The 18,556-nt window shown below is 40.0% G+C and overlaps 1 protein-coding gene across 3 annotated transcripts; it reads left to right on the top strand.

Annotated features, from left to right (window-relative positions):
* Nucleotides 1-8,526: 8,526 nt before the first annotated feature.
* Nucleotides 8,527-16,443, top strand: LOC119495391. 3 transcript variants are annotated; one of them, XM_037781790.1, is made up of 2 exons: nt 8,527-9,692; nt 16,387-16,443. In XM_037781790.1, exons 1-2 carry the CDS (start codon nt 9,034-9,036, stop codon nt 16,397-16,399), a joined length of 672 nt encoding a protein of 223 aa, XP_037637718.1. In that variant the 5' UTR covers nt 8,527-9,033; the 3' UTR covers nt 16,400-16,443. The 3 variants fall into 3 exon arrangements, with proteins under 3 accessions (XP_037637718.1, XP_037637717.1, XP_037637716.1); XM_037781789.1 differs by lacking the exon at nt 16,387-16,443 and adding an exon at nt 9,857-10,606 and having other exon boundaries at nt 8,527-9,742; XM_037781788.1 differs by lacking the exon at nt 16,387-16,443 and having other exon boundaries at nt 8,529-10,606.
* Nucleotides 16,444-18,556: the final 2,113 nt, after the last annotated feature.

Below are 18,556 nucleotides of genomic sequence, written 5' to 3'. Positions count from 1 at the left end.
AATTCTCATTTGAGAATTGAGCCAAAGCGAATGAGAAAAACTGTATAAGAACACATGATGTTCTATTGAAATGATGATGAATTTGTTTTCTAACGGTTGAACACCCTGTTATTGCTGCTTTTTACCTACTCCCCAAAGTGCACAAGGGGCCTAAAGATAACCCTCCTGGCCGTTCTATTATATCAGGTAATGGTACTCTCACAGAACCCACTTCTAAATATATTGATTCCTTTATTAAACCTTTGGTAAGAAGACTACCATCCTTTATTGAGCACACCACTGATGTGTGACTCCGGTCCCATTTCCTTGTCTAGGGGGTCTAGGGGTCTAGGGGTCTAGGGGGTCTAGGGGTCTAGGGGGTCTAGGGGTCTAGAGAGGTCTAGGGGTCTAGGACAGCCATTCTCAACCAGTGGGCCGCGGCCCACCGGTGGGCCTCAGAGCGCCATCTAGTGGGCCGCAGAGGCAGTGGTACTAGATTATTTTTTATTATTATTTAGCAAAGTGAACAGGTAAAACCTAAAGGAGGTAAGATGCCAGCTGCCGTAAAACCAAAGCCTATTGAAGGAGGCTGAGACACGGGCGGACACGGGTCTTGTATTGGGTATAACACATGCGCAGTGTAACTGGAGCTGCGGTCGTGCGTAGCGATCGGCTCAATTTCGGCGAGTGCAGAGCAGATATTACTGCGCATGTGCGGTACCCCGAAGACGCGATGATTAAGTGTGACCCAAATTCCTTCAATAGGCCTTGTGTAAAACACCAAACATCATCAGGTAGAGACAAACGTGTTTGCCACTGTTAGTTAGCTAACGTTCTCGGATGCAGTGAGACAAAATGAATCGCTTTTTAAAGCGAAAAAGTGATGTGGGAGACAACCCTGCGCCAGTAAAAGCTCCAAAGCGTGTGGTGAATAAATATGACCCTGAATACATTACATTTGGATTGGTAATGGCAGGCAGTGATGCTGAGCCCAAGGCACCATGTGTTGAATGTGGTGAAATGTTGTCAAATGAGGCGCTAAAACCATCGAAGCTCCAGAGACACTTAAACACAAAGCACCCAGGATGCGTCGAGAAGCCAAACGAATATTTCCTAAGGAAAAGGGACGGGCTTCAGGCACAACAGAAAGTCATCACAACATTAACAACTCAGTCAAAAGCCACTTTGAAAGCGATCTACATGGTTGCTGCTCGTGTAGCTCGTAGCAAGAAACCCTTTACGATTGCAGAGGAGCTTATTTTGCCAAGCGCTGTGGATATGTGCCGAGAGTTACTGGGGGAAGCCGCTGCAACCAAAATGCAGTCAATACCCCTCTCCAGTGACACCGTGAGCAGAAGAACTACTGACATGAGTGATGACATCGAATGCCAACTTCTGGAAGGAATAAAGGCAAGCCCAAGTGTCTCACTGAGGGGAAGCAGAATATGTATTTTGGTCATTACAGCTGACAGTGGCATAACTCATCTCTACAGCCCAGTTTATTATCTGTTCTATAAACATGTTAGGTTTTTTACTCATTTATTTGGGAAGGTGGTCCTCGGAAATGTTTTGACAATCACAAGTGGGCCTTCAGTTGCAAAAGGTTGAGAACCCCTGGTCTAGGGGATATAGGGGTCTAGGGAGTAGGGGGTCTAGGGGTATAGGGGGTCTAGGGGGTCTTAGGGGTCTAAGGGTGCTAGGGGTGTAGGGGGTCTAAGGGTGCTAGGGGTCTAGGGGGTCTAGGGGTCTAGGGAATCTAGGGGGTCTAGGGGTCTAGGGGGGTCTAGGGAGGTCTAGGGTCTACGGGTCTAGGGGGTAGGGGGTCTAGGGGTATTGGGGATCTAGGGGTCTAGGGGGTCTAAGGGTATAGGGGATATAGGGGGTCTCCGTACTGACGGATTCGCTCTACTTCGATTTGCTTTTTAACTTCCAATTCATGTTTCATTTTGTCATGTTCAAGCTGCAGCATCAGAATCTCCTTCTGTTGCTCAAAAGTTAGTCCCTGAGTCTGAAAGGACACAGCAGTAGGCCTTGGAGGAGACTTCTCTTCATCTCTGGGCATAATTCCTATTTTGATTAATTTAGATTTGATAGACTCTTTAATATTTTCTTTAATGCGCTTGTCTCCTCCAACAACCACTGAATAATGCTCAGCAATCAAGAGCAACTGCTCTTTTGTGCAGGTATCTGAGTGTGATGTGTTGTGAATGAAAACTAAAGAAAAGACAAACAAAGTCAGCCCGGCAGGTTCTGGCAGGGATGAGTCCAGGTGAAGGAGAGAGAGAGACCAGAGCAACGCTTGATTGGGGCTTTTATGCTCAGGGCGCACCAGCATCAGGTGCTCTGCATCACGCATCTTCTCCCTTGATACCTTCAAGGACACAGTGAAGGAATAAATGGCAAATCCACACTGGCATCTCAGTAGTGAGGCTGTCACACTATACCACCCCCCCGGAGATATGACGCGTTCATTTTAACAGAACTTCATGGTGACTTCTGCTTTCGTTTTCTCAACAGCCAGCAGAAGGCAGGAAGGAAGGATGTGAACACACTGCTGAAGGGCGGCGAGTTAAACAAGAACCGTCGTTTCTTACTGACTATTAAGATTGATATCCTCCCCGTGGTGTATTGATCCGTGGACATGATGGGGAAACTGACCGGGTTGTTGTTGTTGTTGGTGCTGAACGTCGCTGTAACCGAGGATACCGTAACTACGGTCTACTTCACGGATGGTGGAGATCTAACGTTAAAAGTGAGGCCTCCTCTTCCGGATCACATCAACATCATCGTGTGGTTATTCAACGATAAACTGCTGGCTGAGTGGGTGGAAGATAAGAGTTATAACCTCAGACTTAAAGGACGAGCAAACCTCACCACAGAGACTGGACAGCTGATCATCAACAAGATGAGCAAAGAGGACGAGGGTGTGTATTCAGTGGAGATCAACGACAGAGTCCAGAGTGAGAGATATCGAGCTAAATTGATCAAGAAGGTCCAGAAGCCCAAAGTAGTGGATAGGACATTGTCTTGTGATGCTCTATCTGATAGTTGTAGGTTCTCCTGTGACTCAGACACCACCGAGTCTGAACCCATCACCTACAGCTGGAAGAAGGGAGATGGAGAGTGGAAGGTGTCTGGGAAGGACATCACCATCACCAGAGAGCATGACTCAGGTGGGAAGACCTTCACCTGCAGGATGGAGAACCCAGTCAGCCGGGAAGAAAGTGACCCGCTCTACAAAAAGCTTTTTACATACCACACTGTTGTTGCCATCTATGTTCTGATTGCGGCTGGCGCTGTGGTTGTGGTTGTGGCTCTGCCTGGGGTTGTGGTTGGTTTGGTTGTGGTTGTGGCTCTGCCTGTGGTTATGGCTGTGGCTCTGGTTGTGGCTGTGGCTCTGGTTGTGGTTGTGGCTCTGCCTATGGTTGTGGTTGTGCCTGTGGTTGGTTTGATTGAGGCATGTGAAAAGAAGATATTCCTCTTCAAGAATCGAGGAACCAACATCACTGATCCTGAACATGGAAATGGACAGCCAACTTCTCCTCCTAGTGACAGTTCACCTAAGACAGCTGAGACCATACCACTTCAGGATAACCCACAAGACACAAAGTCAGACGCCAAAGAAACTGCATGAAGTTGAGGAGCTCAAATAGTCCTCAGACTTCTATTTCTGCATACATGACATGTACAAACATGTTAATGTTTTGTGTATTTTTTAGCAGTCAGCTGTGTGCATCATTGACTGTTACCTGCAGCAGAGGGATTTTCATAACAACAAAGTTGTTTTTTAGAACAAATTAATTGTATTTTTTATTTTTTATTTTTTTTTAAACAGCCACCTGTGTGTTTATATATGTATGTATGTATGTATGTATGTATGTGGGGGTTTCTGCAACTAAAATCACTTTTGACTCTCCTAAATTAAAAAAAAAAAAACAATCTCTATGAATTTTAACCATCAGAGAAAACTAAACTTATATTAACAGATATATGATATTCTCAGTGAGTCTTTGCAGTGTGCCTGAGGATGTAAATAAGTCAATCAGACATATTGATAATGTGAGTGAAGCAGCTTTGAATATATCTGATAAGAAACCATACCAAAGAAAAGGCTGATTTAATCACCAGAAGTGAATGTAATTAAATTACCAACATTTCAGCATTTTCTGACCAGTTTCCAAAAAGTCTACACATAAAGACGTACACACAATTGCATTTAGTCGTTAAGATTTTAATCTGTAACATGTTTATTTTTTATGTTTTGTATCACTTTGTTCTTATACTAAATGTCTTTACCGCAACATTTCAATAACATTCATATATATAAATAAATACATATTTTTAAATTCATTTTCATCAAGCTTTGTGCATTATTGTAAATATTGATATAAAAATATTTTCTAAAAATAACAACCTGAACAATTTAGACGGTAACCATAGATGTCAATCTTCATACTTCCATGAGTCAAAGTCGAAGGTGACGCCTTCAACTGTCTCTTGTTTTATACAACCAGCTGTCAAAAACTAAAACATATTCAATTTACAGTGATAGAAAAGTAGTAAAATCTCCACATTTGTGAAGTGGCAGCCAGATCATTTTTAATTTTTGCTTGATAAATTACTTTTGACAATCAATCAACTATCAAAATTGATGTTATTATTAAAAGGGTTATTAAACTCTCCAGAAATGAAAATGCAGTCCAACAAAAAGATGTGTGAAGTGATGTTGGTGGTACTACACTGTATAATACTGAAGCTAATGAATATTGTTCTCTTTTCGGCGTTGCACTTTGTAAACGGTCCCTGACCTCTGGTCTCTCAGCCGGCTGCACATAGAGACCAATATTATGTGTTATGTGTTGATTAAAATGAGGTTTTAGCTCGTTATCTAGCTCACTACGGTTAGAAAGAGCCGTTGTTTGTGTTTTAACAACGTTTTGGTTATGAGTTATTGATCCAGGAAGTTTGAATCTGTCAATATCTTTCCAACTTTACCGAAGTACATCATCTAGGGGTCTCTGTACATCAGCAATGTGTGGACGGTCAGGAATTATTGGAAGATTGGAGATACTAAAAACTTTCTTCTAGGGGTCTAGGGAGGCTCCGTAGGAACTAAACCAAAAAAGGAGAAACTACACTATGTAGCCAAAGGTATGTGGACACACTTTAGTGTACATTTGATCTGGGACTGTTTTTATGTTAAACATTTCAATTTGTTGTTTTATTATTTACAAAAGGTATAGCACAACGGCAAAACTATAAAGGAACTAATTTACGTATTTGGAACTATATTATCGTAGACCAGGGGTCAGCAACCTGCAGCTCTGGAGCCACATGAGGCTCTTCAGCTCCTCTCCAGTGGCTCCCTGTGGATTTATAAACATGGAAATGAATAACTGTTTTTTGTTTATAGTTTCATTATTATTTATCATTGTTGAAGGTCTATGGTACGACGCAGTATTAGGGCCACATTGAGGAAAAAAAAAGATTTCAAGAATAAAGTTGTGATATTATGAGAATAAAGTCATAATATTATAAAGTAGTATTTTTACGTGTTATTTAATTTTTTTCTTGTAATATTATGACTTCATTCTGTAAATCTCAGATGTTTTTTCCCTCAATGTGACCCTTAATACTCCGTAGTACATTGTCTCTTTGGCCCTCACTGCATTAGACTTATATACTATATACTTAGACTATTAACTGTGTTACCTTCATCACAATGATCAAATGTTTTGTGGCTCCAGACAGATTTTTTTAAATTTTTTTTTTTTGCCTAAAATGGCTCTTTTGATAGTAAAGGTTGTTGACTCCTGTCCTAGACCTTTGGATAATGTGGTACACTTGGAATATTTGGCAACTTGCACATGGAATTACATTAAGTGATCACAAAGAAGGAAAAATAAATAAATGAATAGATAAAAGAAATAACAATAATAATAGTAATAATAAATAAATCGTAAAAAATAAATATATATATGTATATATACATATATACATACACCCACATATGCATATTCATATACATATATATATATATATATATATATATGTATGTACATACAAGCACACACATACAATTAAAATAATAATATAACCATAATACATACACCGAAACATGCAAAAATTAAATAAATAAATAAAAACATAAAGGGTTGTTGCTCATTTTGGCCTTCAAAGATATGTATTGTAAAGGTCTATACATTTTGCAATACACTACAGGTGAATAGGTTTTTTTAAACTAACATATCACCATGAAACTTCCCCAGTTGATTACTTACATTAAGAGATTGTTTTTGTATTGCAAGTTTTCTGAAATGTTATCTTTACATATGCAAATGAGGCATTATATAATGCTGACTTTTGGTGAATTTAGGAGAAATCTACAGCGTTAAATTATACTGTAAACATCTCACTGTGTCCCACCTGTATTTTATATCATACTTGAATGTCTGTTTACAAGTTACCAATAGTCTTATAGTGCCCCCTACTGGCACTTATAGGAACCTGCCACTGCAGACTGAGCCCAACTTTACAGTAGAAGTAGCCTGTATCAGGTGGTGTAATCAACAGGCACTCAGATCTTTATTAGTTTGGTTTATATTAAGTATTATTAATCTGCAAAGTAACAAAAGGTAAAAAAAGTAAAAAATTCCCTCTAAGATGTAACAAGTGGAATAGAAGTACTAAGTACTAAGTACAAGAACGTTAAAACTTTACTTAAGTACACTAGAGTAAGTGTATTTTCTACCACCGGTCGTCATTTCTCTGTATCTGAAGATGTATCATAGTGATAAAATACCCCCCGGTAGAACGGCATCCATATAACCGTTCACTCATTCAAAGCATTTATGGTGAATAATAATATGCCATACTGGTAAATGTTCTGATGTGTGACCGTGTTACAGGATAACTAAAAATAATAAAAAATAGTGTAGTTGTATTATCCAAAGAAAAATACATTGAACAGCAAAACCTGTGTTGGACTTACAGTAAGCTGCTCAGCTTTGGCTCATTTCTCAAAACAGTCTTAACTTTCTCTAAACTGAAAGTGCAGCCTTCACAACTGCTTCATGGGACATTACAACTCTATTGCATGTTTGCAAAAGGTAGTAACTCGCCCAAAACACTTCATTGATGCTCCTTAACCTTGTTATTGTTCCAGTAAATTGGAAACCAAAATGAAAAGTCATTTTGTCATCGTGTGAGCCGTCCTGGTCAAAATGTGTAGATGATTTTTCCCCATGACAGTCAACCCTGGAAATGATTTTTATATACAAATCTCTGTTTTGTTCTACTTTTTATTGACACTGCTTATACTGTACGATACAAGAATGTCAGTTTTGTCTAGCTGAATGTGTAGTCAGTAGGTCAAATACAAATAATATAAATGTATATAAATGTAAGAGTTATGCAGAAAAAGGATATGCACATTTGTATGTATACAGTTAATTTATTTGTGTAGCAATCTGTTGAACAAAAATTTTGCCACAAAATGACATTAATGACAAAAAACAACAACAACAACAACAACAACAACAACAACAACAACCCTGCAACAATGAAAAAAACCTGCAGTAGTTCAGTTCAAAAACAACAAACTGTACCTCCTCGTCATAGATATTTATGGAGTATACATGCATGTCTGACAGATTTTGATAATTGAATGGATCATTTTGCATGTGACGGCTCAAACGATGAAAGATTGTTTAGAAGTTGTGAAGAAGACGACAATTTCACTGAGAAACAACTCATCAGTTTTGATCAGCAAGATGTGCAAGTGGTTATTACTGACTCTTTTGTACACATGTGCCAAAACACGTGCTTGAATGAATACAAAATTTGAATCTGTTGTCAACGACAAACTAATTGTTTAGAGATTTGAGCTCATTGTTTTGAAAAAAATAATTCTCATTTGAGATTTGAGACAAAGTTTGATGTTCTATTGAAAGAGACACTTGATGAGGGTTGTTTCAATGATAATGAATTTGGTTTTCTAACAGTTGAACACCCTGTTATTGCTGCTTTTTACCTACTCCCCAAAGTGCACAAGGGGCCTAAAGATAACCCTCCTGGCCGTTCTATTATATCAGGTAATGGTACTCTCACAGAACCCACTTCTAAATATATTGATTCCTTTATTAAACCTTTGGTAAGAAAACTACCATCCTTTATTGAAGACACCACTGATGTGTGACTCCGGTCCCATTTCCTTGTCTAGGGGTCTAGGGGTCTGGGGGTATAGGGGGTCTAGGGGTCTAGAGAGGTCTAGGGGGTCTCCTTACTGACGGATTCGCTCTACTTCGATTTGCTTTTTAACTTCCAATTCATGTTTCATTTTGTCATGTTCAAGCTGCAGCATCAGAATCTCCTTCTGTTGCTCAAAAGTTAGTCCCTGAGTCTGAAAGGACACAGCAGTAGGACTTGGAGGAGACTTCTCTTCATCTCCGGGCATAATTCCTATTTTGATTAATTTAGATTTTATAGACTCTTTAATATTTTCTTTATTGCGCTTGTCTCCTTCAACAACCACTGAATAATGCTCAGCAATCAAGAGCAACTGCTCTTTTGTGCAGGTATCTGAGTGTGATGTGTTGTGAGTGAAAACTAAAGAAAAGCCAAACAAAGTCAGCCCGGCAGGTTCTGGCAGGGATGAGTCCAGGTGAAGGAGAGAGAGAGACCAGAGCAACGCTTGATTGGGGCTTTTATGCTCAGGGCGCACCAGCATCAGGTGCTCTGCATCACGCATCTTCTCCCTTGATACCTTCAAGGACACAGTGAAGGAATAAATGGCAAATCCACACTGACATCTCAGTAGTGAGGCTGTCACACTATACCACCCCCCCGGAGATATGACGCGTTGATGGCGCGTGACCCAGCCTCCTTTTAACAGAACTTCATGGTGACTTCTGCTTTCGTTTTCTCAAAAGCCAGCAGAAGGCAGGAAGGAAGGGTGTGAACGCACTGCTGAAGGGTGGCGAGCTAAAAAAGAACCGTCGTTTCTTACTGACTATTAAGATCGATATCCTCCCCGTGGTGTATTGATCCGTGGACATGATGGGGAAACTGACCGGGTTGTGTGTGTTGTTGGTGCTGAACGTCGCTGTAACCGAGGATACTGTAACTACGGTGTACTTCACGGATGGTGGAGATCTAACGTTAAAAGTGCGGCCTCCTCTTCCGGATCACATCAACTACATCGTGTGGTTATTCAACGATAATCTGCTGGCTGAGTGGGAGGAAGATAAGAGTTATTACCTCAGACTTAAAGGACGAGCAAACCTCACCACAGAGACTGGACAGCTGATCATCAACAAGATGAGCAAAGAGGACGAGGGTGTGTATTCAGTGGAGATCAACGACAGAGTCCAGAGTGAGAGATATCAAGCTAAATTGATCAAGAAGGTCCAGAAACCCAAAGTAGTGGAGAGATCATATACTCGTATAGATTCGAGTTATAAGTTCTCCTGTGACTCAAACACCACCGAGGCTGAACCAGTCAGCTACAGCTGGAAGAAGGGAGCTGGAGAGTGGAAGGTGACTGGGAAGTACATCACCATCACCAACGAGTTCACATTTTCGAGCACCTTCACCTGCCGGATAGAGAACGCAGTCAGCCAGGAAGAAAGTGACCCAGAACCCAACCCAGCCTACATTTCCAGCATCATTGGGGCTATAGTGATTGGTGCATTGTTAGTTTTTCTTTTGTGTGGGTGTTTGTTCGTGGCATTTAAAATGATGAAAGGCTACTTGAAGAATCGAGGCAGCAACATCACTGATCCTGCACATGTAAATGGAGATGTACAGCCTACTGCTCATCCTAGTGACAGTGCAACTAATCCAGCTGAGAACATACCACTTCAGGCTAACCCAGAAGACCTAAAGTCAGACGCCAAAGAAACTGCATGAAGTTGAGGAGCTCAAATAGTCCTCAGACTTCTATTTCTGCATACATGACATGTACAAACATGTTCATTTTTTGTGTATTTTTTAGCAGTCAGCTGTGTGCTTCATTGACTGTTACTTGCAGCAGAGGGATTTTCATAACAACAAAGTTGTTTTTTAGAACAGCATGAAAACATGATTGTATTTTGTTATTTATTTATTTATTTATTTTTTAAACAGCCACCTGTGTGTTTATATATGTATGTATGTATGTGGGTGTTTCTGCAACTAAAATCCCTTTTGACTCTCCTAAATTAAAAAAAAAAAACAATCTCTATGAATTTTAACCATCAGAGAAAACTAAACTTATAGTAACAGATATATGATATTCTCAGTGAGTCTTTGCAGTGTGCCTGAGGATGTAAATAAGTCAATCAGACATATTGATAATGTGAGTGAAGTAGCTTTGATTATATCTGATAAGAAACCATACCAAAGAAAAGGCTGATTTAATCACCAGAAGTGAATGTAATTAAATTACCAATATTTAAGCATTTTCTGACCAGTTTCCAAAAGGTCTACATATAAAGACGTACACACAATTGCATTTAGTCGTTAAGATTTTAATCTGTAACATGTTTATTTTTTATGTTTTGTATCACTTTGTTCTTATACTAAATGTCCTTACCGCAACATTTCAATAACATTCGTATATATAAATAAATAAATATTTTTAAATTCATTTTCATCAAGCTTTGTGCATTATTGTAAATATTGATATAAAGATATTTTCTAAAAATAACAACCTGAACAATTTAGACAGTAACCATAGATGTCAATCTTCATACTTCCAAGAGTCAAAGTCGAAGGTGACGTCTTCAACTGCCTCTTGTTTTATACAACCAGCAGTCAAAAACTAAAGCATATTCAATTTACAGTGATAGAAAAGTAGTGAAATCTCCACATTTGTGAAGTGGCAGCCAGATCATTTTTTAATTTTTGCTTGATAAATTACTTTTGACAATCAATCAATTATCAAAATTGACGTTATTATTAAAAGGGTTATTAAACTCTCCATAAATGATAATGCAGTCCAAAAAAAAGTCCCTAATACTCCGTAGTACATTGTCCCTTTGGCCCTCACTGCATTAGACTTGTATACTATAAACTTAGACTATAAACTGTGTTACCTTCATCACAATGATCAAATGTTTTGCGGCTCCAGACAGATTTTTGTTGTTGTTTTTTTGCCTAAAATGGCTCTTTTGATAGTAAAGGTTGCTGACCCCTGTCCTAGACCTTTGGATAATATGGTACACATGGAAGATTTGGCAACTTGCACATGTAATTACATTAAGTGATCACAAATCACCACATCACATATCGCCATGAAACTTCCCCAGTTGATTTCTTACATTAAGAGATTTTTTTTGTATTGCAAGTTTTCTGAAATGTTATCTTTAAATATGCAAATGAGGCATTATATAATGCTGACTTTTGGTAAATTAGGAGAAATCTACAGCGTTACATTATACTGTAAACATCTCACTGTGTCCCACCTGTATTTTACATCATACTTGAATGTCTGTTTACAAGTTACCAATAGTCTTATAGTGCCCCCTACTGGCACTTATAGGAACCTGCCACTGCAGACTGAGCCCAACTTTACAGTAGAAGTAGCCTGTATCAGGTGGTGTAATCAACAGGCACTCAGATCTTTATTAGTTTGGTTTATATGTTGTATAAACCAAAGGTATCAAAATGTAGTGCAGTAAAACAATTCCCTCTAAGATGTAACAAGTGGAATAGAAGTACTAAGTACTAAGTACAAGAATGTTAAAATTGTACTTAAGTACACTAGAGTAAGTGTATTTTCTACCACCGGTCGTCATTTCTCTGTATCTGAAGATAGATCATAGTGATAAAATACCCCCGGTAGAACGGCATCCATATAACCGTTCACTCATTCAAAGCATTTATGGTGAATAATAATATGCCATACTGGTAAATGTTCTGATGTGTGACCGTGTTACAGGCTAACTAAAAATAATAAAAATAGGCCCTTGCTAACCCTTTCACTTCCAAATCCTACAGTATTTATCTAACAAAGAGCACTTAGCCTTGAATGAACTTTCTAATAATAAAGACATCAGTATTCGTCCAGCGGATAAGGGTGGCGCTGTAGTTGTATTATCCAAAGAAAAATACATTGAACAGCAAAACCTGTGTTGGACTTACAGTAAGCTGCTCAGCTTTGGCTCATCTCTCGAAACAGTCTTAACTTTCTCTAAACTGAAAGTGCAGCCTTCACAACTGCTTCATGGGACATTACAACTCTATTGCATGTTTGCAAAAGGTAGTAACTCACCCAAAACACTTCATTCATGCTCCTAAACCTTGTTATTGTTTCAGCAAATTAGCCACCAAAATGAAAAGTCATTTTGTCATCGTGTGAGCCGTCCTGGTCAAAATGTGTAGATGATTTTTCCCATGACAGTCAACCCTGGAAATGATTTTTATATACAAATCTCTGTTTTGTTCTACTTTTTATTGACACTGACTGCTTATACTGTACGATACAAGAATGTCAGTTTTTTGTCTAGCTGAATGTGTATCTCACTGAGCTTTTCAGATTCCCATTTCAACAGTAGGTCAAATACAAATAATATAAATGTATATAAATGTAAGAGTTACACAGAAAAGGATATGCACATTTGTATGTATACAGTCAATTTATTTGTGCAGCAATGTGTTGAACAGAAATTTTGCCACAAATTGACATCCATGCCAAAAAACAACAACAACAACAACAACAACAACAACAACAACAAAAACAACAACAACAACAACAACAACAACAACAACAACAACAACAACAACAACCCTGCAACAATGAAAAAAAACTGCAGTAGTTCAGTTCAAAAACAACAAACTGTACCTCCTCGTCATAGATATTTATGGAGTATACATGCATGTCTGACAGATTTTGATAATTGAATTGATCGTTTTGCATGTGACGGCTCAAACGATGAAAGATTGTTTAGATGTTGTGAAGAAGACGACAATTTCACTGAGAAACAACTCATCAGTTTTGATCCATGTGCAAGTGGTTATTGTACTGACTCTTTTGTACTTTACGTGCAATTTGCTTGAATGAATGAAAAATTTGAATCTGTTGTGAACGACAAACTAATTGTTTAGAGATTTGAGCTCATTGTTTTGAAAAAAATAATTCTCATTTGAGAATTGAGCCAAAGCGAATGAGAAAAACTGTGAAAGAACACATGATGTTCTATTGAAATGATGATGGATTTGTTTTTCTGACAGTTGAACACCCTGTTATTGCTGCTTTTTACCTACTCCCCAAAGTGCACAAGGGGCCTAAAGATAACCCTCCTGGCCGTTCTGTTATATCAGGTAATGGTACTCTCACAGAACCCACTTCTAAATATATTGATTCCTTTATTAAACCTTTGGTAAGAAAACTACCATCCTTTATTGAGCACACCACTGATGTGTGACTCCGGTCCCATTTCCTTGTCTAGGGGGTCTAGGGGTCTAGGGGGTCTAGGGGGTCTAGGGGTCTAGGGGGTCTAGGGGTCAAGAGAGGTCTAGGGGTCTAGGACAGCCATTCTCAACCAGTGGGCCACGGCCCACCGGTGGGCCTCAGAGCGCCATCTAGTGGGCCGCGGAGGCAGTGGTACTAGATTATTTTTTTATTATTATTTAGCAAAGTGAACAGGTAAAACCTAAAGGAGGTAAGATGCCAGCTGCCGTAAAACCAAAGCCTATTGAAGGAGGCTGAGACACGGGCGGACACGGGTCTTGTATTGGGTATAACACATGCGCAGTGTAACTGGAGCTGCGGTCGTGCGTAGCGATCGGCTCAATTTCGGCGAGTGCAGAGCAGATATTACTGCGCATGTGCGGTACCCCGAAGACGCGATGATTAAGTGTGACCCAAACTCCTTCAATAGGCCTTGTGTAAAAACACCAGACATCATCAGGTAGAGACAAACGTGTTTGCCACTGTTAGTTAGCTAACGTTCTCGGATGCAGTGAGACAAAATGAATCGCTTTTTAAAGCGAAAAAGTGATGTGGGAGACAACCCTGCGCCAGTAAAAGCTCCAAAGCGTGTGGTGAATAAATATGACCCTGAATACATTACATTTGGATTGGTAATGGCAGGCAGTGATGCTGAGCCCAAGGCACCATGTGTTGAATGTGGTGAAATGTTGTCAAATGAGGCGCTAAAACCATCGAAGCTCCAGAGACACTTAAACACAAAGCACCCAGGATGCGTCGAGAAGCCAAACGAATATTTCCTAAGGAAAAGGGACGGGCTTCAGGCACAACAGAAAGTCATCACAACATTAACAACTCAGTCAAAAGCCACTTTGAAAGCTGGCTACATGGTTGCTGCTCGTGTAGCTCGTAGCAAGAAACCCTTTACGATTGCAGAGGAGCTTATTTTGCCAAGCGCTGTGGATATGTGCCGAGAGTTACTGGGGGAAGCCGCTGCAACCAAAATGCAGTCAATACCCCTCTCCAGTGACACCGTGAGCAGAAGAACTACTGACATGAGTGATGACATCGAATGCCAACTTCTGGAAGGAATAAAGGCAAGGTCAAGTGTCTCACTGAGGGGAAGCAGAATATGTATTTTGGTCATTACAGCTGACAGTGGCATAACTCATCTCTACAGCCCAGTTTATTATCTGTTCTATAAACATGTTAGGTTTTTTACTCATTTATTTGGGAAGGTGGTCCTCGGAAATGTTTTGACAATCACAAGTGGGCCTTCAGTTGCAAAAGGTTGAGAACCCCTGGTCTAGGGGATATAGGGGTCTAGGGAGTAGGGGGTCTAGGGGTATATGGGGTCTAGGGGGTCTTAGGGGTCTAAGGGTGCTAGGGGTGTAGGGGGTCTAAGGGTGCTAGGGGTCTAGGGGGTCTAGGGGTCTAGGGAATCTAGGGGGTCTAGGGGTCTAGGGGGGTCTAGGGAGGTCTAGGGTCTACGGGTCTAGGGGGTAGGGGGTCTAGGGGTATTGGGGATCTAGGGGTCTAGGGGGTCTAAGGGTATAGGGGATATAGGGGGTCTCCGTACTGACGGATTCGCTCTACTTCGATTTGCTTTTTAACTTCCAATTCATGTTTCATTTTGTCATGTTCAAGCTGCAACATCAGAATCTCCTTCTGTTGCTCAAAAGTTAGTCCCTGAGTCTGAAAGGACACAGCAGTAGGACTTGGAGGAGACTTCTCTTCATCTCTGGGCATAATTCCTATTTTGATTAATTTAGATTTGATAGACTCTTTAATATTTTCTTTAATGCGTTTGTCTCCTTCAACAACCACTGAATAATGCTCAGCAATCAAGAGCAACTGCTCTTTTGTGCAGGTATCTGAGTGTGATGTGTTGTGAGTGAAAACTAAAGAAAAGACAAACAAAGTCAGCCCGGCAGGTTCTGGCAGGGATGAGTCCAGGTGAAGGAGAGAGAGAGACCAGAGCAACGCTTGATTGGGGCTTTTATGCTCAGGGCGCACCAGCATCAGGTGCTCTGCATCAGGCATCTTCTCCCTTGATACCTTCAAGGACACAGGGAAGAATACATGGCAAATCCACACTGGCATCTCAGTAGTGAGGCTGTCACACTATACCACCCCCCCGGAGATATGACGCGTGACCCAGCCTCCTTTCTATGGACCTTGGACTTTGTTACCGTTTCCTCAACAGCCAGATAAGAAGTAAGGAAGGGCAGCGAGCTAAAAACGAGTCGTTTTTGCTGACTATTAAGATTGATATCCTCCACGTGGTGTATTGATCCGTGGACATGATGGGGAAACTGACCGGGTTGTGTGTGCTGTTGTTTGTGCTGAACGTCGCTGTAACCGAGGATACTGTAACTATGGTCTACTTCGCGGATGATGGAGATCTAACGTTAAAAGTGAGGCCTCCTCTTCCGGATCACATCAACATCATCGTGTGGTTATTCAACGGTAATCTGCTGGCTGAGTGGGTGGAAGATGTGGGTTATTACCTCAGAATTAAAGGACGAGCAAACCTCACCACAGAGACTGGACAGCTGATCATCAACAACATGAGCAAAGAGGACGAGGGCGTGTATTCAGTGGAGATCAACGACAGAGTCCAGAGTGAGAGATATCAAGCTAAATTGATCAAGAAGGTCCAGAAGCCCAAAGTACTGCTGAGGACATTGTCTTGTGATGCTCTATCTGATAGTTGTAGGTTCTCCTGTGACTCAAACACCACCGAGGCTGAAACCATCACCTACAGCTGGAAGAAGGGAGATGGAGAGTGGAAGGTGTCTGGGAAGGACATCACCATCACCAGAAAGGAGTTCAAAGTTTGGAGCACCTTCACCTGCCGGATAGAGAACCCAGTCAGCCAGGAAGAAAGTGACCCAAAACCCAACCCAGTCTACATTTCCAGCATCATTTTTGTTACATTTATTAGTGCATTGTTAGTTGTATGTTTTATGGCTTTGTTTTTGTTTTTGTGTGAGGCATTTAAAATGATGAAAGGCTAATTGAAGAACCGAGGCAGCAACATCACTGATCCTGCACATGTAATTGGAAATGTACAGCCTACTGCTCATCCTAGTGACAGTGCAACTAATCCAGCTGAGACCCTACCACTTCAGGATAACCCACAAGACACAAAGTCAGACGCCAAAGAAACTGCATGAAGTTGAGGAGCTCAAATAGTCCTCAGACTACTATTTATGCATACATGACATGTACAAACATGTACATTTTCGGTGTATTTTTTAGCAGTCAGCTGTGTGCATCATCAACTGTTACCTGCAGCAGAGGGATTTTCATAACAACAAAGTTGTTTTTTAGAACAGCATGAAAAAATGATTGCATTTTATTGTTTTTTTAAACAGCCACCTGTGTGTTTATATATGTATTTATGTGGGTGTTTCTGCAACTAAAATCACTTTTGACTCTCCTAAATTAAAGAAAAAACAATCTATGAATTTTAACCATCAGAGAAAACTAAACTTATATTAACAGATATATGATATTCTCAGTGAGTCTTTGCAGTGTGCCTGAGGATGTAAATAAGTCAATCAGACATATTGATAATGTGAGTGAAGCAGCTTTGAATATATCTGATAAGAAACCATACCAAAGAAAAGGCTGATTTAATCACCAGAAGTGAATGTAATTAAATTACCAACATTTCAGCATCTTCTGACCAGTTTCCAAAAGGTCTACATGTAAAGACGTACACACAATTGCATTTAGTCGTTAAGATTTTAATCTGTAACATGTTTATTTTTTATGTTTTGTATCACTTTGTTCTTATACTAAATGTCCTTACCGCAACATTTCAATAACATTCGTATATATAAATAAATAAATATTTTTAAATTAATTTTCATCAAGCTTTGTGCATTATTGTAAATATTGATATAAAATATTTTCTAAAAATAACAACCTGAACAATTTAGACAGTAACCATAGATGTCAATCTTCATACTTCCAAGAGTCAAAGTCGAAGGTGACGCCTTCAACTGTCTCTTGTTTTATACAACCAGCAGTCAAAAAGTAAAACATATTCAATTTACAGTGATAGAAAAGTAGTAAAATCTCCACATTTGTGAAGTGGCAGCCAGATCATTTTGTAATTTTGCTTGATAAATTACTTTTGACAATCAATCAATTATCAAAATTGACGTTATTATTAAAAGGGTTATTAAACTCTCCATAAATGATAATGCAGTCCAAAAAAAAAGCTCTTAAAGTTCTTTTGTAGAGAAGACATCAGGATATCATATTGGATCTGTTTTTATATTTAGTTTTTTATTCTTATAATAAACACTGTCAGTTAGTTGGCTGTTAATTTCTATACATTTGTTTTTCTGTCAGTGCCATAATAGAATTGGAGTTTGTCTTTTTTGTCTTTAACAGTACTTTTAATAACATGTGCAAACCTTGGTAACAAGTGCAAGTTATTCACATCAGAACGATTCACAAAAGACCTGGGCACCTGACAACACGCCATCTTTGATCATAGACAAACGATATCCCTCCATATTTAATTTTTCTGCCTCTGATTGCTGACGTACGGAGCCGCCCTAGACCCCTAGGAGAAAATGTTTATTATCTCTCGAGTTAGTATCTCGTTCCCTCGAGTGAGTAACTCGTTCCCTCGAGTGAGTAACTCGTTCCCTCGAGTTAGTATTTCGTTCTCTCGAGTTAGTATTTCGTTCCCTCGAGTTAGTACCTCGTTCCCTCGAGTTAGTACCTCGTTCCCTCGAGTTAGTAACTCGTTCCCTCGAGTGAGTAACTCGTTCCCTCGAGTTAGTATTTCGTTCCCTCGAGTTAGTATCTCGTTCCCTCGAGTTAGTACCTCGTTCCCTCGAGTTAGTACCTCGTTCCCTCGAGTTAGTACCTCGTTCCCTCGAGTTAGTATCTCGTTCCCTCGAGTTAGTACCTCGTTCCCTCGAGTTAGTATCTCGTTCCCTCGAGTTAGTACCTCGTTCCCTCGAGTTACTATCTCGTTCTCTCGAGTTAGTATCTCGTTCCCTCGAGTTAGTATCTCGTTCCCTCGAGTTACTATCTCGTTCTCTCGAGTTAGTATCTCGTTCCCTCGAGTTAGTATCTCGTTCCCTCGAGTTAGTATTTCGTTCTCTCGAGTTAGTATCTCGTTCCCTCGAGTTACTA

The sequence above is a fragment of the Sebastes umbrosus genome, chromosome 10, assembly GCF_015220745.1.
Source record: "Sebastes umbrosus isolate fSebUmb1 chromosome 10, fSebUmb1.pri, whole genome shotgun sequence".
Taxonomy (NCBI): Eukaryota; Metazoa; Chordata; class Actinopteri; order Perciformes; family Sebastidae; genus Sebastes; species Sebastes umbrosus.
Note: the sequence above shows the minus strand (reverse complement) of the source record. Positions and strands in the feature narration are given on the sequence as shown.